The sequence below is a fragment of the Rattus rattus genome, chromosome 3 (genome assembly GCF_011064425.1).
Source record: "Rattus rattus isolate New Zealand chromosome 3, Rrattus_CSIRO_v1, whole genome shotgun sequence".
NCBI classification, from domain to species: domain Eukaryota; kingdom Metazoa; phylum Chordata; class Mammalia; order Rodentia; family Muridae; genus Rattus; species Rattus rattus.
This window is the reverse complement of record NC_046156.1, coordinates 37005464-37027553: the sequence shown is the minus strand read 5'-3', so window position 1 is coordinate 37027553 and position 22090 is coordinate 37005464. Positions and strand designations below refer to the sequence as shown.

General features: G+C 42.8%; 1 protein-coding gene across 1 annotated transcript in view; it reads left to right on the top strand.

Moving 5' to 3' along the window:
* Pde5a (phosphodiesterase 5A) overlaps nucleotides 1–22090 on the top strand; it is a 137620-nt gene that overhangs the window by 66476 nt on the left and 49054 nt on the right. Inside the window, exons 8-11 of the mRNA XM_032897379.1 lie at nucleotides 1443–1551; nucleotides 2441–2528; nucleotides 10198–10373; nucleotides 11836–11895. Of these exons, the coding sequence (XP_032753270.1) occupies nucleotides 1443–1551; nucleotides 2441–2528; nucleotides 10198–10373; nucleotides 11836–11895 (433 nt within the window). The remainder of the gene's footprint in view (nucleotides 1–1442; nucleotides 1552–2440; nucleotides 2529–10197; nucleotides 10374–11835; nucleotides 11896–22090) is intronic.

The window sequence follows — 22090 nt, the reverse complement described above, 5'->3', positions numbered from 1 at the left end:
ATTGTGAATTTTTCCTTGCAGAACACTATTCCTTGAACGCTCAACATTCCTTAGTTGCCTACAGGGTGTGTGTGTGTGTGTGTGTGTGTGTGTGTGTGTGTGTGTGTGTGTGTGTGTGTGTGTGTGGGACTGGGGCCCTGTGAGCTTTCCCCCATCCACATTACATGACTTCTATTAAAGTCAACCTTGTTCAGCGTGTGGTTAGGCAGCCATATTGGTGAGACTTTAGGGTGTAGTCTCTCTCATTCCTAGGAGACAACCTCACCGCCAACTCTCCCATCTGCTGGCTCTTAGCGTCTTTCCACTCCTCCAACAATCCCTGCGTCTCGGGCGTAGGAGCTGTGCTGTAGACGTAGCAGTAGAAACTTGACTCCACATCTCTGCGTTTCGATTGGTTGTGGTTTTGATGGTCTCCCCCTCTGTTGCAAAGAGAAGCTCCCTTTATAAAGGTGTGAGAACTTCCGTCATCTGTCGGTATAAGGACAAATATTTAGGATGTAGTTAGACATCGTGATTTCGTAAAGCAGCAGCTGTAGGTTCTCCTCCAAACGCATGACCTCAGTGACCCTGCATTGTTGGCTTGGTGTCCAGTGCCAGGCATGAGTTCACCCGAGTGGGCTGTTAAGTCCAATTAGAGAGCTCTTGGTTACCACTGAGGCATTCATGCCACTACTGTCCCCTCAGTTATTCTGCCACGCTGCTCATTGCGGTGGCTCACGGGCATCATAGCTGTAGGATTCCCACTTAGTCCTGAAAGCTTGCATGGTACCTTCTGGAACCATGAAATCTACTTCTCAGGGAGAGGGCATTCACTGACCAATAACTCAGGGAGGTATCCCAGGCCTAAGGCATATATTCATTTTTAAATATCACCTCCTACTTCCCCATCTCTTCAGTTAGTAAAACTGCAACTAAAATAGGCATGTTAGACAGAAAATACTACACACACACACACATACATACACACAAACACACACACACACATACACACACACACACACACACACACACACACACACAGAGGATGACACGTCTAGAGAGAACCTACTAAAATTCTTTTAAGTGTGACCATTTAATAAATTTAAATGTTGTGGGAGCCCCCAGCCATAAAATTACATCATTACTCCTTCATAACTGTATGTTTGCTACGGTCGTGAATTGTAATGGGAACATCTGATATTCAGGTTATCAGAAATGTGACATCCAGAGGGGTCACGACCCACAGGTTGAGAACTGCCGTTCTGGACAGACGGAACCGTGTGGGTGTTTGCTGCATCAGACCATTCAGATTGGGGTGATGACTGAGCTGTATTCATCTAAATGTTTTCAGATTAGGATGTAGGTTTCCCCCTGCAGCTCACAGATGCCCATCCCTCCTTTACCGCTTTGTATAGCACGTTTTCTCACCGCGTGGAAGGAACTCACATCTATTATTTCTACAGGGAGCACGATGCAAACAAAATCAATTACATGTACGCTCAGTATGTCAAAAACACGATGGAGCCACTTAATATCCCAGACGTCACCAAGGACAACAGATTTCCCTGGACAGTAAGTAACCCGATTTCAGACCTGATGCTCACCGGCTGTTTTCCCTTCAGACCCACACGCACAGCTGCTTTTTGTCTGAAGGACTAGGCTGGAAACTGGCTGTGTAAGGGGGAGGATCTCTGGTTTTCCTGCCTGAGGGAGGGGATGGTCAAGTATGTTTATGTTTGCTGGGGAGGGTGTGCTGCGTGCTTCCGCTGACTCTTTGTATAGTGACAAACCAGCATGTGCAAGTTGAGGTGGTTTAAAGGACACGGTGTCAGAGACTTTCCTCAGATGGAGTTCCTGATTTTATCTGTAAAAGTTAAGGTCCCTGTGGTTTGGATGCACGCCACTGGCAGTCTTCTTCGTGAGCTGCTCCTTGGGAAAGATGGGTATCCATCTTTGACAGCCTTGACAGCGAAGTCATTACAGAGATGTGTTCTGCAGACACTGAACGCTTTGAATTCCGGTGTTTTCTTTAATCTTTCGAAAACGCCAGCCTGTGACACAAGGCTGTCTTGATTCTGTTGTCTGCATGCTTGGGACAACTTTGTCAGACTATGGAAATGTAGGCTTCAAGAATGGTGGCGTTATTAAGAATTCCAATACTGTAATGTGTTGTTTCTAGGATTTGAATTCTGCCTGCTTTGTGAATTGAGACCTCTACCTCACCAGGATAGCAGACACTGAATAAATATTTGACTTGCTTTTACTATAAACTCTTTGAAAAGTTTAAGTAGAATAAAGGACACTTGGTCTATTTTTCTAATAAAGATTGACTTTGCTGCTCATCGTCTGTGGCTGATCTAAGATGAGCACATGAGCTATTTCACATGTACCCTACAGGGGATGCGATGTTTGTGGGACCAGCCATTACTGTTGTTTTAGTGGTCTTGGTTTTGTTCTTTAGAATGAAAACATGGGCCATGTAAACACGCACTGCATCAGAAGTTTGCTTTGCACGCCTATAAAAAATGGGAAGAAGAACAAAGTCATAGGTAAGACCTTTCCACTGCCTGAACACTCAGAATTTGTGTAAGAGAAAAAGATTCCCTACTACTTTCAAATGTGACTTGTGAATCAAAAGACTAAAGTGTCTGAGGAAAGAGAAAATTTAGAGTTAGAAGTTAACTATGTTGATAAATTCCTCCATACACATCAGACATTTTATTAGATATATTTTATGTTTTAATCATCAAGATATGGTTTTATCTGAGAGTTTTGTTTAAGATTGATGTGCTAAAGTCTGTAGAGTGTCCTGGCAAAATGGCTCAGTGGGGAAGGTACTGGCCGCCAAGCCTACATTCTATTCCCAGGATCCTTGTGGTAGAGGAAGAGAACCAACTTGTCTTCTGATCTCCACATCCACACTGTGACACACTTGCACAACCCCCTTTGTGCACACACAGACACACACTCACATACACATAAAACATGTTCAAAGTTCACACACTGAGAGCCATCAACTGACAATGTATATTTAGTCTTATTTCCTGATATTTGACTTTTCAAATATGTAGTAGAGGTTGTAGACTGGATTAATTGGTTCATTCGTTTAATCAGTATTTATTGCGAGCACTCCCACAGTCTAGGCACCTGGCATAAATCAGTGAGCAAAGCAGAAATCCCTCCTGTCCTAGGGTCTTACATTTGTATACGGAGGTTAAAGGACAACCTCTCCTACATAATGGCACAAAATGCCTTCCCCCAGACAATGGAAGGATGCTTCCTGTCACTGATGTGTTTACCCCTAGGTGTCACGGGCTTTATTAAGAGCAGGGCAAACATTGCTGGGCATTGGTAGCACATTGCTTTAGTCCCCACGCTCAAGAGGCAGAGGCCGGTGGGTTTCCAAGTTGGAGGCCAGCCAGGCCTACATAGTGAAACCCCATGTTTAAAAAGACAGAGGTGGACAAAAAGTATGCTATTTTGTACTCTGGTTATCCATGGTTGACACAGGGAGAGCAGTTCTGCTCCCAAGTATGCTCCCAAGATTGTAGAAATAAAGGAAAGACAGCTGACCTCAAAAGACTAAAATTTGACACGAAAACCCCAATGAAACATCACTTATGTATAATTTTATCTTTAAAAAAATCTGTATAGCTTTCAAATTGTAAGAAAAAGAGGCATTATTATTTAACATGGAGATAGGGAGGTAGGTGTGCTAGTGTGCATGTGCCTGTGAGTGTGGTGTGGGGTGTGTGTGTGTGTGTGTGTGTGTTACGAATGTTGAAAGTGCCTGTGTAACTTGGACACAGCTCTGATTCCTTTGCTAGGCGGCCATTAAACGTTCCATGAGCTGCCCTGCCTTCTGATTCCAGACCCACTAATCTGATTTCCCTTATTTGATTTGCCTTCCAGCATAGCTCATAGGAAGGGAACCGGTTACTTTTCAGGTTCACGTTTGTGTTCTAAAGTTACGTTTCCTGTCTGTTCTGGTCTTCTTCACCAGTCTTGCTGTCCCCTGTCACCAGCATGCCACTGTAGGTCCTGCACCTGTCAGGCTCCGGGTCAGAGCCCACATCCACTCCGAGAAGCTTGTAGGCCACTCCTTGCTGCACTGTGTTTTCTGCAGTGCTCTTCTGGGCTCAGACAAAAAGATCAGAAGCCAACAAACGTGGAAGCACATCTATAAACATCATCACCAGCCGATCTCCAAAATAAGCAACAAATGTAGTTAGAAAACTTTATTTGCTAGGAGACCAATGGGGATTACATTACGTTATGCTTTTAGAAAATGTTTTTTTATGAAATTATAAGAAACTAACATAAGCTGCCTTAGAGAGTGTGGAATTGAGCTCCTTCAGGGAGGTGTCATTTACTAATACGTTGTCGTAAGGAAGAAAGAGACCCTCAACACCGTCGCTGTGAAATGATAGGCAGGGTCATCGGGGCTGAGGGAGAGACGCGTCTGGCACTCCTGCACTTTCAGCATAGCTGGTTACAGAGCCCAGGCCTGAGGAAGACACTCATAAGCCCCTTGCTTCACTTTCATGTAAACAATTAGGAGCGCTCAGTAACTTCGTGGATCTGTCAAAATTCACTCTTTGATCCTGTGTCGGTTTCCAGAAAATGAGCAAAGCTTTTAACGCTTAGAATGAGAAGACTCAGCCGGGCACAGTGCACACGATGGGCAGATCTCTGTGAGTCTGAGGTCCATAGAGCAAGTTCCAGGACAGGTAGGGCTGCATAGCAGAGGCACCCTGTCTCAAAAAACAAAAGTCAAAACCAAAGAATATGAGTAATCGGGCCCATGCTTTCACATCCTGCTGAAAAGCAGAAGCGAAGGGCAGCAAAAGCCATTAAAAAGAGAAAATCCTTTTTTAAAAGAGAAATAAGTAGCTCCTATGTGAGTTTGTGGAACAGACAAGGTACTCGAGTTCATTGCAAGTGTGAAATGGGAATTTCCCGGTGTTCCCTGCTGGTTTGTATGTGTGAAAAGCTGGGAGATGGAGTCCTGCACACGGTTAGATTTCCATGGGAGCCATGGGGGAAAGATCATGGCTGTGGACAGTTCGTCTTCAATGTCACAGACCAGATCCCCATATGGCGTTCTAATAGAGAATCCCCACAGAGTTACACGCAGACAAACAGGCCACCCTGTGTGTCTTTCTGTAATCTTATTCCTTCCTCTTCATTGGTTTTCATTACTGACATTTAGATGAAATTACAAACATTAGACCAGTTCAGAGCCTGTTGTATCATCAACTTTATTACCCAAAGTATTATATCCTATCAATAAATGTTTTTGTTTGCACTGCCTGATATAGAATGTTTCCACCACTGCTCAGGAGACATTTTTCTCAGTTATCATTCATTCATTTTAACCGTGTGTTTGCCCTGTTAATAAAGCTAAATATGCCCTTTGCTCCATATTATCTTTCCAGGTATTTTGATCTTTAATCTCCATACCAACTTCAAAGCATATTTGAAGGAGGTAATATATTTTTAGATTTTAAAACATACATTATATTTACATATTATGTATTATATATTATATGCTGTTTATCATCTGTCACACACCATATTATACCCACCTTCTCTCTCTATGTTGAGATTCTGCCTGGCTCAAGTCTATGCATGTCCTGTACATTCACAACTGCTGTGAATTGAATTCATATGTTCAACCGCCTTGTGGTGGTCAGACAACACTGTTTTCTTTCTAGTCATTCCCTGTCTGTGGTTCTTACAGTCTTTCCTCCCCCTCCTTTACAACGATCCCTGAGTCTTGGGTGGTAAGATAAATGTCCCATTCAGGGGGCCACATTTTTCTCTTATTTTCTGCAATTTAACAGGTGTATTAATTACCGTATACTTAAAAAAGAATCTTCTCTGATGAGAATTGACAGATTCACTAGTCTACGAATATAATGATAAATTGTTGGTCAGTTTAATATTCTACTCACTTAATAGTAAAACCAGCAGTTTCTCCTTTTGAGTCTTTGCTGTTTCTAGACCTGAGTTCTGGTCTCGGCGACGGCGCTGAGTGTAGGTTTCAGCTTGTGGGCGGGCCTTAAGTCCAATTGGAAAGTAGTTGGTTACTGCCATGACACTGGTGCCACTATTGGACCAGTAAACACATCTTGCCAGGCCAACTGTAACTGTGGCTCACAGGTTCATGGCTGACTCAGGATGGTGATTACTTTTCTCTCTGGTACTATACATAGCACTTCCCAGTGCTCTGAAAGCTAACAACAGAGACAAAACTTCCATGTTGGAACCAGCATGGCTTCTCCACGTCTGTGACTTTAGTCTGTGGTGTCCTCAGCATCTTAAGAGTAATGAAGAGTGTTAGCAATCATCTTTAATGTTTGGGGTTGATGGGCTCTCAGTGGCCAAGAAGTCCAAAAGACATAAACTGTTCTTGGCACTGATTCTGTGTGAGCCAATCCAGACCCAGAAAGGCAAATACCCTGGTTTTCTCTCATTTGTGGATATTGTTGGGGAAGGACAGGGGGTGGATTGGTCTTTGAGACATGGACTTACCTTGAAGTCCTGGCTGGCATTGGAACTTGATAACTTTTGAATTCATTGATATCTGCCTACCAATTAAAAGCCCATGACAAATTACACCCAGCAAAATGACTCTTAAAATATTTTTATTAATTTTGAGAATGTCATCCAATGTATTTTGATCATATTCGCCCTAGCCTCTCGCAGATCCATCCCGACCTCCCTGCCCACCCAACTTGCCTCCTTTTTCTCTCTTTTTAAACCCATGCAGTCCAATTTGTGCTGCCCCAATACTGCTGAGTGTGAGGCCATTGTCTGGAACCAATGAAGGATCCCCCTTTAAAAGCTGATGCTAAGAGGTGTAGTTGTGAAGGGGAAAGAAGGACCAGGGTGGGGTGCATAGGATGCAGGATCATGGAGCAACATTAATCTACTTCTGCAGAAGCTTACATGGATGTACAGAGGAATTACCTCTCATCCATGTGTGACACTGCCCCCTGTGAGACACCATACGCTTCCAAATAAAAAACTCAATGCCACGAGTCAGTTGCTTCTTGAGGAGATGATTCCCTTAATTACCTGAAAAATTCAACACAAATATCTTTTACAAGATTAAATCTATTTTTTAAAACCTCCTGACTAAGATTGTTGGTCCCCAAGGATGAGCAAAAAACATTTTTTTCTTAAGATTGGTGTTAAAGTAGGTTTGGTTTATTTTAAGGCCAGGCGCTAATTTTTACGTTCGCATCTATGGCAGAGAGAGTCTGCTGCTCTAGCAAAGTACATACATATGCCTTCGCCCTGCGCTGCCGCAAAGCTAGGAGGTTGGGAGCAGATGAAGAGCCTCAGAATTTCAAGAAAGACCGCAGTGGCAGGTTTCCCAGCATCCTCTCTGTGGTTTCCAGCGGTGCTGGGCAGTGACCAGCTCTTACAATGGCCGTGGCCACAGGAGCTGATGTTAAGTGCCCCCCCCCCAGTGATATTAGGGAACATGGCTAATTTACTGTTTGGTTTTATTATTGCTTCCACTTCCTCCTAATACAGTCTTGGGTCTTATTTTTACCTTACGATTATATTTATTAAAACGCATGAAATCGTTTTCACGCCTCCCACTCCATCATCGCGTTGTCCAGCTCTTCTCATGGGTCGTTTGTGAAGAAATGGTGAAAATTTAATCAGTCTATGTGCCCAAGTCTTAAATTCTCTCCAGGAGCAACTCCACTGGTGTCTTATAAACCTTCCCGTGGAGTTTTGCTTGCCATGATTAGATTTTCTAAGGGACTTAATGCGATCAGTGGGATCGGCACGCGTGCTGCCCAGCCAGCTCTGGAGGGAGAATTTAATTACGTGCTTAAGTGGCTGTTTGCCTTCGGCTCCCTTTCTCGCCCTGGAGCTTAGGTCTGTATTTCTTCACCTGTGGTGGTGGCTTGTAACACGGGAGCATTTTATCCATTCTGCACTAGGCTGTGGACACAGCAGACTTAATATGCATCTGGCATTCCATTTAAATGATTTGTGAGCAATTCCAGAGTAGAATTTAATACTCTCCCCTCCTCCTTTTTTTTCCTTTTTGTCCTCGGAGCTTTGCAGTCCACCACCGCGTTCCATCTCCAGATCCATTAATACCTCTTAACATAGTTGTTAAGCGAATTTTAGCCAGGACAGATTTGAATTGCTGTGTACCCGACTTAATTAGGGCATAGCGTAGCAAATTGCCTGATGTGCTCGCCCTGAGCCCTCTGTCACACTTTCCGTTGTACGCCTGGGGAAACTGCTATGAGGTAATCTGAAAAATCTTCTTTCTGAGCAATGGCCACCAGTGTCTAAGATAACTTGTGTGAAAACGGAAAGACCCTTCATCTGCGATCGGAGCGGAAGGGTCTGAAACAGATGACTTGCAGGAAAATTCCAGCTGGGAGGCAGGCACAGCCGACGTAAACAGTCCCATGGTTATAATGTGAGGAGCCACAAAGATGAGAGGACATAGCCCTGGTGTTTTTACCAAATATGGGGTGCGTGTTGTTAAGATAATGAATGCTGGGTGCTGTGTTATGTGTGGCTTTTTGCTCGCATGGTCCACGGTCTTTATGTCTTGTTTGAAGTCTTGCTTTATAATAGAATAGTGTTGGAAAGGGGGTCCCCGCAGAACTACATGCAGCTAGGAGAGAGCATGCAGGCACAAACACTACGTAGGCAAACACAAATGAAAAGCAGAATCCACATCATTTGTTAAAATAGAGAGTGCTACCATGGTGACAAAAGGAATTAATATGTAATCAGACATGGTCAGCACAGACCATGAAAATCTTTTGTGTTCCAGGAAAAATAAGGGCTAATAGTCGTTATAATCTCCGTGGGAAAGTACCTCGGGTCAGAGCTGGGGTCCTGAATTTTTTTCATTAACTCAACATTTTTTTTTCTCTAAAATTCTTACTGTCTGCCAGGATTTTGTTAGCTGAGAAAGTGGGATTGTGGGGAGGGGATTGCTAAACCCAGCAAGCTTAAAGCCAAGAAAGAAACTGAAGTGGAGTCTGTCCTCACTCACCCAGTGTTACTGTGAACACAAGGAGGAGAAGCGCCTGCCCTGTGTCTGTGCTGCGAGGCTGAGGACCTCTTTTTGAAGGAGATGTAGGCTTCACCTGGGAGACAGGCAGGAGAGCACGCGACAGCAGCTCAGGCCCCAGGTAGATGGAGAGTCCACCGCAAAGGTTGAGCTTTGCATGCGAGTGAGCATGCGCAGTGAACGGAGCTAGGCGTAAGCCACGGCAGAGGTGGATTTTAGATTCACGTGGGTGCTATGTAGCTGTGAGTAAACGCAGCAGCCTCCTCCTCGTTCCTGTAACAGTCCCACCACCTTCACAAGGAAATCATGAGGACCAGAGATTGTGTATCTACTCAAGAACCCAGCACAGTGCCTATCCCACAGTGGACACATACCGGAAGTCTTCTATTTAGAGACAAAGTGATAAAAGTTAACACGTTTTACTCAGTCATGGGCCGCGTACACCTATGCCTTGTGCAGGAACCTTGTTCTGTAGACACAGAATCTCTTAGCAACACCAGCTGATTATCATAACATTAAGACAACCCTCCATTCTTGCCCAACTTCATGGCTGACCTATAAGGAGACATCATGGTATTCTTTGGGGACTAAGTCTGCTTTTATTATCTAAAATACTCGTTGTATCAGTGTCTACTTCTTCCCATGTGATTATCTTGAATACTCGAGCATATATTTGAAATTCGAAGCTGCCTATGTCAGCTGCCTATTTTCCCCATTCTATTCTGTATGTAATTGCATTTTTAAACTCCGACTTCTCAGTAAAGGAAGGCAGACTGTGTGACCCAAAACTCTGATCTGCCTCAAAACCGTTCTCTTGGCTCATGTACAAAAATCCAATTAGTTTCCGAAGGACAAGTTGTCTTTGGGGACTCAACTGATCTAAAATTCATGACCAAACTGGAGGAAAATAGTTCTCTAGGAATTTTTTATATCATACATGATATACATTCAGGGCTGTGTAAAACTAACACTCATAGAAATTAATCGGGGCCCCTCTCCTAGGTTTGTTTGCAGGGGTCTGTGTTCTGACTTGGAGACACTAAGTGTTTCTGAGAGAAAACAGTAAGGCACCCTTTGAGTGTGAATATTGAGGCCAATTGGTGCTATGGTGACTGACAATCATATGTGCTTAATTTCTTGGATTGCTACAGGGGTTTGCCAACTTGTTAATAAGATGGAGGAGAATACTGGCAAGATTAAGGCTTTCAACCAAAATGATGAACAATTCCTGGAGGCTTTTGTCATCTTCTGTGGCTTGGGGATCCAGAACACACAGATGTATGAAGCGGTGGAGAGAGCCATGGCCAAGCAGATGGTGACGTTGGAGGTGGGAAGAAGCCCGTGGGATCTGGTCTGCCCGGGGACACACTCAGCTTCTCCTCCTAACACTCACAGCATAAAAACAAGGGATGCCCATGATGATGCCCATATGCTTGTTTAAAAGCCAAAGAAAGGAGATCCCAAATATTTAGACTCTTACCAAGGCTAATAGGACCACACCAAGACTCTGGTCCATCTCCTGCTTTTTCTGCTTAAAGCAGTATTTGCCTGCTGCTCTCCATTCACGGGGATACCCACCTTCACTGTGTCTCTCTCTTCCCTGTTTATCTCCCTCTTGCACATCTCTTTATGAGGATATCTATTTAAAAACAAAAACAAAAAGCTTTTTTAAAAAATCCCCTACTGGGCTGGAGAGATGGCTCAGCAGTTAAGAGCACTGACTGCTCTTCCAGAGGTTCTGAGTTCAAATCCCAGCAACCACATGGTCACTCACAACCCTCTGTAATGAGATCTGATGCCTTCTTCTGGTGTGCCTGAAGACAATTACAATATATTAATATGTAATAAATAATTCTTTAAAAAAAAGTCCCCTACCAATCTGGGAGAATTGAAAGTAAGGAAAAGAAAAAAAATAAAGGAAAATAAATAAAGGAAAATCAGTAAATGGCAGAAACAAGTGTCTCACACTAACGGGTCAGGGACTTTTCCTTCTGATACACCTAAGTTTCTGGAGAGGCTGCAAATATTATTCCCTCCGTGAACTAGAACTTTACATTTTTTATTTAAGTATAAAATAAGCCTTTGAATACAGCCACATCTTTGGTTTAAAGGGAATTTCTAAAATTGTCCCCCATTGCTTACAAGTCACCCGTTTTGAAAATGAGAATTGTGATTCTCATCTCGCTTGTTAGAAGGTTTAAAGAAAGCCCACCTCGTGAAGAAGCACTGAGTCCTGGGTCTCCCGTGAGCTCAACAGCCAGTGTCCTCAGCTGCCGCTTTACTTTCTCTGTCCCTGGCTTGTAGACTCTAAGAGCCCCTTTCATCCTGTGCAAGTGTCCATTCCAGAGTGAATTTGATAGTTGTTACAGATTTCACCTGAGAGCCATTTCTAAACCACTCCCCCCCATCCCCATCCCAACAGCAACTCTTCGGGCAAGAGTTTTGCTCCCCTAGGTTGAACACAAGCCTGTTTCTGGAAAAAAAAAAAAAAAGTTCAAAATAATCTTGCTGCTGCGTGAGCCAGTCATCCTTTGTCGAGTGTCTTATAAACAATGGGTTTGTTATATCAACAGTGTCAGAGTGAAAGTTTCAGGACTTTCTTTGAAAACTAAGGAGTGTAGCTTCGGAACCTCGATGGAGGTTTCACTGTGTTGATGAAAGCCACAACTGAGAGCTGGCGTGAGAGACCCTTGTTACCTGCCTCACAAGTTGGAGCGGGACTCCAGTCGGATGTTCTGTGTGCATCAGTCGTCCTGCCTGTGTAACCTGGGTTCCTGTCTTACCCACAGGTCCTGTCTTATCACGCATCAGCGGCGGAGGAAGAAACAAGGGAGCTCCAGGCTCTTGCGGTAATCCTCTTCTTTTGGGAACTCACTGACTAAAGCCATTTAATTGGTATATTAGTGCTTTTCCTAGTGGTAAATATTTAGATGGACACAGAAATTCTTCACGTTGATCTGTCCTTTCTTGCTAGGGTATAAAGTCACTGATGATACAAAGCACCAGTGGTCTATGTTGACTTTGTCATGCTATTCTGTTACCCTGACTTTTCCCCGCAGTGCTTGATACAGACGTCACATCTTCTCTTTCACCAAAATTAACTTAGTTTTCATGTACTGGGGAGATTGAGAGGGGTGCATTATAGGTGGTTGGTTATCACCGGTGACCAGCTTTGCATTGGCAAGAACAGAGAGCGGTCTGATCTCTGACCATATGGTTTATGGGAAGGTGTTTGAAATCAGGAGCAGATAAGGTTAGTTACCGGAGTCCTGTCATCATTCAGGATGCCGTGAGGGGAAAGCAAGCGGACTTGTGAGCACACATGCCAGGCACTGTGGGTCTTGGCTGGGACCACTTTGGTAGTGGTATGTGTAAATCTGAAGCACTCTCACACTTTAGTGTACTTTGTGCACTTTAGTGTACAGCACACTTAGTACACTTGCAATTCTTTCACTAGCTGGGTCTTTTTGAATTGTGCACAGAGGGAGGGGAAAGCCTGAGAGGGTCATAGAAATTCTCCTTCGTTGTTATCGACACCATAGCTGGCCAGAAGATAACTTTCCTCCTGCTTTATCAACGCGTTCTCACGGAAACTCCAGCTGGGTTGTGAAGACCACCCTGGTGCCTAGAAAAGCCAAAGAAACTTCAAGTTCACACGGCCAGGCCAATAGAAAGAGGCAGTGGAGAGTTTCTAAGTTAAATTTTGATTAGGAAGATGAGTCATGTAGCAAAGAGGGCGAAAGAGTCATTAGGTAATTTTATCTGAAAGGTCACGCAAAGTTTACAGAGGTATTGGGTTTAAAGTATCATTGCCTTGGGCTTAATTGATCCTTTTTTTTTTTTTTTTGAGACGGAGCCAGGCTCTCATACATACTAGCCGAGGATGTCACTTGAACTCCTGACATTCCACTTGCCTCCCTCAGCTTCCCAAATCCTAGAGGTATAGGCACGAGCTACCTCATCCAAGTTACTTGACATATTTGCCCAGCTCACCAACAAGATCTGCTTTTCAATTCAATACACACTGCGAGCAGGGAACGGTTCTGTGCTTTCAAGCCCTTCCAGGTAGAACTCAAGGCTAAGGGAGCCCCACCCTGCCGTGTGTCCTGTGTAAATCCAAAGAGCGAATGCTGGAATTTCTAAAGACAATGCTAAAACCATGACGGGAGCACATTGAATGGTTTTACACTTCGGAAATAGTGGAGTCTTTCACAAAAGTCTGAGCTTGGATCCTCACCCCCCTCAATTATGCTTATAATTTTAGCAAGAGACAAACACCGTGGAGTGGCTGAAAATTGCTGCACTGCGTATTGTTCAGAACCATCTGTTGTTCCGTTTGGAAAATAGATGTCTGGCAGCTGCGCCGGGGGGGGGGGGTTGCGTCTTTTGTAGGTCAAGTAATTTATTTAAATTGGTTGGAATTCAGCAACTGATTTTAATTCTAGCTTCCTGTCAACCAAATAAAAATTCTTTTCAGCTCCAGCTACCCAGGTGTCCGAGTCACCCAAGAAGTCCCCAAGTCACCCAGGAAGTCCCCAAATCACCGTCTTTGCCATGTGTTTGCTTCCTCATCTCCATTCCAACTGTAGAATAAATTCAACAGCTGTCCATTTTTTTTTTATTTTGAAATTTTACTCTTAAGAGATTAAATAATATTCCTACCAAATATGTTTTCCATGTATCCAGAGAAATTCTCTAGTCATAATGAAGTAATTGAACACATTTTTGGGGGGGTTAATTTGATTTTTTTTTTAATCCAATTTCGGTCTGGCCTTCTCTTGGGTTAGCACTGGGTATAACATAGGACTTTTCAACTGGGCCTGTTGTCATCTTTTTGGTGACCCCTAGACACAGATTGCTGAGAAAGCAATAAAAAAGCCTCCAGTCATGTGATCATGGTTTTAATTAAGATAATTAAATGGTTTAATTAATAAAATTAAGATACTAGAATGTAAGGTTGGGAGATGACTAACCAGTTGCGAACATTAGCTACTCTTGCAAAGGACCTGGGTTTGGTTCCCAGTACCCTTGTGGTAGCTTTCAACCATCTGTAACTTTAGTTTCAGGGATCCAGTGCCCTCCCCTGGCCTCTTCAGGTTACGAGCACACAAATAATATACATTTATAAATATAGGCAAACTCTTATACACATAAAATAAAAATAAACAATCCTTTTAAAGAAAGATACCAGAATATACCTTAAATGTACACCTCGTCAAATGAGAACTACTTTGAAATTCCCTTAGGCATTTTTATTGACTTCATATCAAAGAGAAATAAAACAAAAGGACATTATAAATCATTAATGCTGATTGAGAGAATTTGACATTTTATGGATGATCAAGTTTAAAAGCTGCTCATCTTTTCAGACTTGTTTTAATAATGTCTTGCGTGTGAATAAGGAGCCTTTTATCAACAGTTGGATGTAAATAATTGTTTCTGTGTATTTTGGACTTGAGATCTGATACTTAAAATCTAAACCAGACCAAATACCCCTGATATCAATGTGACTTTATACATATGAATACGTATATAAAACACACAACTAGATATCTTAAGTTTCTGCTGAGGTGACCAGAGACCTTCCAAACCACAGATGAAACAGAATCTTTTTAAAGAGGCCTTCACCGAAACTAAGAAACTCAACAATATTTAAATGATTCTTATGCTTATTCTACCCAAGTGTAGTATTATTTTCCATGCTCTCACATGCTTAATGGTTTTCACAGAAACCACACACTTGAGAAATATAATAATAAAATATAAAAACATATGAAACCGCTTTTAACTGTTGATAGAGTCAGACTTCTTACGTGTTATGATAGTGTCATATGACATCTCTGCCCCCCCCCCATCTATGGAAGAAGAGAACGTGGGCCTGAACACGAGCCTGCAGAGGTGCAGGAACAGGGGTTCCTGGTGCCAGCATCTCCATGGACTTCCAGGTATTGTTTTTAGCTGCAGCAACGTTGAGGTCCTTGTGGCTCTGTCATACAGTAAGCGTTGTTTCGCAAGTCCTAATACTGTGACAGCACCTTAGAAACTATGCAGAGGGGTAGGTAGAACACTTCCAGGGGAACGATGGATCCTGTGTTTTAACTAAATTAAGATCAGTTTACAAACTGGAGCTAGTTCTATACTTGTTAAAGATAATCTAAAGTGACTATTCCAAGTGAGTTTCTACCAGGACTACTCACAGGGAGGAACTATTCAGGCCTGTTCTTCCTCTCTCTCCTCTCCTCCCTCCCTCCCTCCCTCCCTCCCCTCCTCCCTCCCCCTCTCTCTTCCTCCTTCCCTTTCTCTTCCCCCCTCCCCCCTCTCTCTGAATTCCCAGTGTCCTTGAGCATGAAAGCATCAAGCTTATTGATATGCACACAAACTGAAACTGATGTGCAGAATTATGTATGCAGTACACATAATGCAAATGAAAGAAAAGGAAAATCCAACTGTAATTTTAATTTTTCCAGAGGAAGTGAGATGAAAAGGAGACCTGCAAGAGTAAAGCCATGTACTACAAGGATGTATTGTTCCTTTAGCAGTGTGGTTCGTTACTAATACTGACATTTGTATTATAGTGGTTTGTAAGTGAAATTCATAGGAAACATGACTACGTGTTATAGAAAACTGATCATGTAGTTGATGAGTTAAAAACAGTCTTGTGCTGTTGAGGTGGCTCAGTGGTTAGGAGCACTGACTGCTCTTCCAGAGGTCCTGAGTTCAAGTCCCAGCAACTACAAGGTGGCTCACAACCATCTGTAATGGGATCTGATGCCCTCCTCTGGTGTGTCTGAAGACAGCTACAATGTACTCAGATATATAAAATAAATAATTCTTTTAAAAAATAAGTAAATAAATCTAAAGGAAACCTAGTCTTTACCTCCTAGGCTATGCAGGTACTGTATTAGGTCATCAAATATGCCAAGAGTGTATTTGTGTACAGATATGTAATGTATGTATGTATGTATGTACATATATAATGTGTATAGTATATTAATATATGATATAATCACAGAAGATAACTTTGACTATGAGAGATATCAGGCATTTTGAAATTATAAAGGTACTCTTTTCTGAGCGACTTATACCTGTGTCTCCAAATCTCTTGGTGCCCCATTCCCTCTAATCTTAGACATGGGAGAGGTAGCAGATCTGATTTCAGCAAGCATTTTCATTCACCAACCTGCTAAGATGCGTCTGGATTTCGTCTCTAGCCAGTTCTATTAGGAAATTCATAAATTCTCTTATTTTCTGATCATGGTTTGAACCGAAAGAGCAGTGTGTGTGTGTGTGTGTGTGTGTGTGTGTGTGTGTGTGTGTGTATCCATCCTTCTGAGGCAGGAGGAAAGCAGCTAGTTGGCCTTGTGGTTTCTGTCCATGGTGGTGACCATTAGTTTCACAAAAAGCCATTTCACTGAAGATAGCCACAGTGACCACATAAATGTGTCATTGACTACTGATGACCTCTCCTAATGCAGTGGCTCTAACATGTTTACATCCATCAGAATCACTCCGAAAGCTCGTTGTAACACAAAGATGGCCTGGGCCCACCCCGGCTTTTCTAGTCCTGTATCTCTGTGTTTACTTTTCTCCTTTGGTAGCCTGCAGAGTACCTTCCTGTATCAAAGATGTTAGTCTGTAGAGCTGAAGGCTCTCGGTAGGCACCAGCTGGACGTCTCCATGTCCGAATGCTGGTTTCTCTGCCCCATGTCTTGTTGCAATCTGGACATGGCACTGTAACGCTCATTCTAAGTATCTCCTGTGTCAAGCTTGTATAAACATTGCTTCCCATTTGTTCTCTGACTTGTCAATAAAGGCTAACCAGTCAGTGGCTGGACAGAAGAGAGAATAGGGCAGGACTTCCACCAGACAGGGGAGCGTGAGGGAGAGAGACCATGAGGCCATGAGGAAGGGGTCAGAGAGACATCACGGGAGAACATACCTGAAGCCCAGAGAGCCAGGCCAATACTAAAATGCAAGTGTCTCAGGGATTTTGGTTGGGAGGTAGGGAGATTAGATTACGGATTAGAATAAGTCAGTGACTGCCTAGGTATTGTCCAGTAAAACTTGATTAATTCTGGTAGATTCTGCCTCTTCCAGCTGGGATAGCTGGGGATAGAGAAACACCACCACTATTAAAATTCCTTTTACAATGAGTGCTGCAGGGATAACCACTGTTAGGCTTGTTTCTCTATAAGATGAAGCATCCTTAGATTACATCCCCAAGGACGGTATAGCTGGATCTGGAGGCAGATTGATTCTCAACTTCCTGAGGAATGACTGCACTGATCTCCATAGTGGCTGAGCAGATTTTCACTGCCACCAGCAATGGAGGGGTGGTCCCCTCACTCCACAGACTCTCTTGCATGAGCTGTCAATTGTTTTATTGATCTTAGCCATTCTGACAGATGTAACGTGAAGCCTCAGAGTAGTTTTGAGATGGCTGAGGATACCCACAATTCTCTCTGCTGTGCTCTTTAGTCACTAATATGAGGTTTCTCCGTCTTTGTTTTTGTTTGTTTGTTTTTAATGTAGACACAGTACTATGAATTTGCCTCTTAGAATTACTTTCATCATACGCATTGATTTGGGATTTGCTGTGTTTCCGGTTTTATTAAATTCTAGAAAGCTTTTCATTTCTTTGCTAGTTTTGTCTTGACCCACTTTTCACTCAGGAGCGAGCTGTCCAGTTTCCATGAATTCGTAAGATTTTTGTTGTTTCTGTTCTTGTTCCTATCCAGCTTTCATCTCCGGTTTTCAGATGGGATGCAGGATGTTATTTCAGTGTTCTCGTATCTGTTGTACTTGGTTTGTGTCCAAGTCTGTAGTCAGTTTTGAAGGAAGTTCCGTGAGATGCTGGGAAGAAGGTATACTCTTCTGTGTTTGGGTGAAACGCCCTGTAGATGTCTGTTTCTAATACTGGTTTATATCGTCATTTAGCTTCAGTATCTCTGTTTAGCTTTTGTCTGGGTGACCTGTCTGTTGGTGAGAGCTGGGGATCGAAGTCTCCCGCTGTCAGTGTGAGGGTCAGTCTGTGATTTAAGCTGTAGCCGTGCTCACTTTACTTATTTGGACGCCCTTGTGTCTGGGGCAGAGATGTTAAGAATTACCATGTCCTCTTGCTAGATTTTTCTTTAGATCCGTAAGTCCTTTCCTATCTCTTCTGATTAGTTTTGTTTTTTTTTTAATAATATTTTCTAATCTCTCTTTTTTAAAATTTTTTATTATATATATTTCTTTACTTACATTTCAAAGGTTATTCCCCTTCCCGGTTTCCTGTCCATAAGCCCCCATTCCCTCTCCTACCCCTCCCCCATACGGGTATTCCCCCTATACATTCCTCTTATTGCCCCCCCCAATATTCCTTTGCACTGGGGGTTCAGTCTTGGCAGGACCAAGGTCTTCCCCTTCCACTGGTGCTCTTACTAGTCTATTCTCTGCTACATATGCAGTTGGAGCCCTGGGTCAGTCCATGTATAGTCTTTGGGTAGTGGCTTAGTCCCTGGAAGCTCTGGTTGGTTGACATTGTTGTTTTTATGGGGTTGCAAGCCCCTTCAGCTCTTTCAATCCTTCCTCTAATTCCCCTCAAGGGGGTCCTATTCTCAATTCAGTGGTTACCTCTGTATTTGACATGCTCTGGATGTGTCTCTCAGGAGAGATCTATATCCAGTCCCTTTCAGCATGCATTTTTTAGCTTCATCAATCTTATCTAGTTTCGGTGGCTATATACACATGGGCCACATGTGGGGCAGGCTCTGAATGGCCATTCCTTGAGTCGCTGCTTTAAACTTTGCTTCCATATCCCCTCCTGTGGATGTTTTCCCCCCTTTTAAGAAGGAGTGGGAGCACCTGCATTTTGGTCATGCTTCTTCTTGAGCTTCCTGTGGTCTGTGGATTGCATCTTGGGTAATTTGAGCTTTTTGGCTAATATCCACTTATCAATGAGTGCATACCAAGTGTGTTTTTCTGTGATTGAATAACCTCACTCAGGATGATATTTTCCAGTTCCATCCATTTGCCTATGAATTTCATGAAGTCATTGTTTTTGATAGCTGGGTAGTACTCCATTGTGTAAATGTACCACATTTTCTGCATCCATTCCTCTGTTGAAGGGCATCTGGGTTCTTTCCAGCTTCTGGCTATTATAAATAAGGCTGCTATGAACATAGTGGAGCATGTGTCTTTGTTATATGTTGGGGCATCTTTTGGGTATATGCCCAAGAGAGGTATAGCTGGGTCCTCAGGTAGTGCAATGTCCAAATTTTTGAGGAACCTCCAGACTGATTTCCAGAATGGTTGTACCAGTTTCCAATCCCACCAACAATGGAGGAGTGTTCCTCTTTCTCCACATCCTCATCAGTATCTGCTGTCACCTGAGTTTTTATCTTAGCCATTCTGACTGGTGTAAGGTGGAATCTCAGGGTTGTTTTGATTTGCATTTCCCTGATGACTAAGGATGTTGAACATTTCTTTAGGTGCTTTTTGGCCATTCGATATTCCTCAACTGAGAATGTTTTGTTTAGTTCTGTACCCCATTTTTAATAGGGTGATTTGGCTCTCTGGAGTCTAACTTCTTGAGTTCTTTGTATATTCTGGATATTAGCCCTCTATCAGATGTAGGATTGATAAAGATCTTTTCCCAATCTGTTCGTTGCTGTTTTGTCCTAATGACAGTGACTTTTGCTTTACAAAAGCTTTGCAGTTTTAGGAAGTCACATTTGTCAATTCTTGATCTTAGAGCATATGCTATTGGTGTTTTGTTCAGGAAATTTTCCCAGTGCCTATGTGTTCAAGACTCTTCCCCACTTTTTCTTCTATTAGTTTGAGTGTATCTGGTTTGATGTGAAGGTCCTTGATTCACTTGGACTTAAGCTTTGTACATGGTGATAAGAATGGATCGATTTGCATTCTTCTACATGCTGATCTCCAGTTGAACCAGCACCATTTGTTGAAATTGCTGTCTTTCTTCCATTGGATGGTTTTAGCTCCTTTGTCAAAGATCAAGTGGCTATAGGTGTGTGGGTTCATTTATGGGTCTTCAATTCTGTTCCACTGATCTACCTGCCTGTCTCTGTACCAATACCATACAGTTTTTTATCACTATTGCTCTGCATTACTGTTTGAAGTCAGGGAAGGTGATTCCCCCAGTCCTTTTATTGTTGAGTATAGTTTTGCTATCCTGGGTTTTTTGTTATTCCAAATGAATTTGCAAATTGCTCTTTCTATCTCTATAAAGAATTGAGTAGGAATTTTGATGGGGATTGCATTGAATTTGTAGATTACTTTTGGCAAAATGGCCATCTTTACTATATTAATCCTGCTAATCCATGAGCATGGAAGATCTTTCCATCTTCTGAGATCTTCCTCAATTTCTTTCTTCAGAGACTTGAAGTTCCTGTCATATAGATCTTTCACTTGCTTGGTTAAAGTCACACCAAGGTATTTTATGTTATTTGGGACTATTGTGAAAGGGTGTCATTTCTTTAATTTCTTTCTCAGCCTGTTTATCCTTTGAGTAGAGGAAGGCCACTGATTTGTTTGAGTTAATTTTATACCCAGACACTTTGCTGAAGTTGTTTGTCAGGTTGAGTAGCTCTCTGGTGGAACTTTTGGGGTCACTTAAGTACACTATCATATCATCTGCAAATAGTGATATTTTGATTTCTTCTCTTCCAATTTGTATTCCTTTGACTTCCTTTCATTGTCTGATTGCTCTGGTTAGGACTTTGAGTACAATATTGAATAAGTAGGGAGAGAGTGGGCAGCCTTGTCTAGTCCCTGATTTTAGTGAGATCGCTTCAAGTTTCTCTCCATTTAGTTTGATATTAGCTAGTAGTTTGCTGTATATTGCTTTTACTATGTTTAGATATGGGCCTTGAATTCCTGATCTTTCCAGGACTTTTATCATGAAGGGGTGTTGAATTTTGTCAAATGCTTTCTCAGCATCTAATGAAATGACCATGTGGTTCTTATCTTTGAGTTTGTTTATATAGTGGATTACATTGATGGATTTTCATATATTAAACCATCCCTGCATCCCTGGGATGAAGCCTACTTGATCATGATGGATGATCATTTTGATGTGCTCTTGGATTCAGTTTGCAAGAATTTTATTGAGTATTTTGCGTCAGTATTCATAAGGGAAATTGGCCTGAAGTTCTCTTTCTTTGTTGGGTCTTTGTGTGGTTTTGATATAAGAGTAATTGTGGCTTCATAGAAGGAATTTGGTAGTGCTCCGTCTGTTTCTATTTTGCGGAATAGTTTGGACAGTATTGGTGTGAGGTCTTCTATGAAGGTCTGATAGAATTCTGCACTGAACCCATCTGGACCTGGGCTCTTTTTGTTTGGGAGACTTTTAATAAATGCTTCTATTTCTTTAGGAGTTGTGGGGTTATTTAGATGGTTTATTTGTTCCTGATTTAACTTTGGTACCTGGTATCTGTCTAGAAAGATGTGACTTCAAATCTAAATCTTGCTTTTCTGGTGTGTTTGGATATCCAGTATTTTCTTTGGTGGGAGTACTAGGCTCTGATGATGCCAAGTAGTCTTGGTTTCTGTTGCTTAGGTTCCTGCGCTTGCCTCTAGCAAGCTGGGTTGTCTCTGTTGTTTGCTTGCCTTGCTGTCTCTGGGAATGACTTGGCCCTGCTGTAGGCCTCTGTGTCAGCACTCCTGTAGAACTGTTTTCCTGTTTTCTTTCAGCCTTTCCTGAGAACAGGTGGTCTGCTCTCAGCTGTGGCACTGCTCCTGGAGACTGTCATCCAGCTCTAGGCGTGGGCAGGAATCAAAGGATCCTGCCCCTGACTGCTTGTGTAGGTCCTGGCACCCAGGGAGCACAGTTGGCACTATGCGATTCCCTCTTGGGTCTGGACTGTGGGCAGAGGGTATTCTCCTCTGACCTCTCAGGAGCATCCACACTTCTGAGTGTCCAGCTCTCTCCCCCATGGGATTTGGGTGCAGGGAGCTGTTTGGCCGGATCAGTTCAGTCCTGGGTGCAGACCAGAACCACGGGTATTGGCGGCTGCCTGTTCCTATATCCCTGTGTCCAGA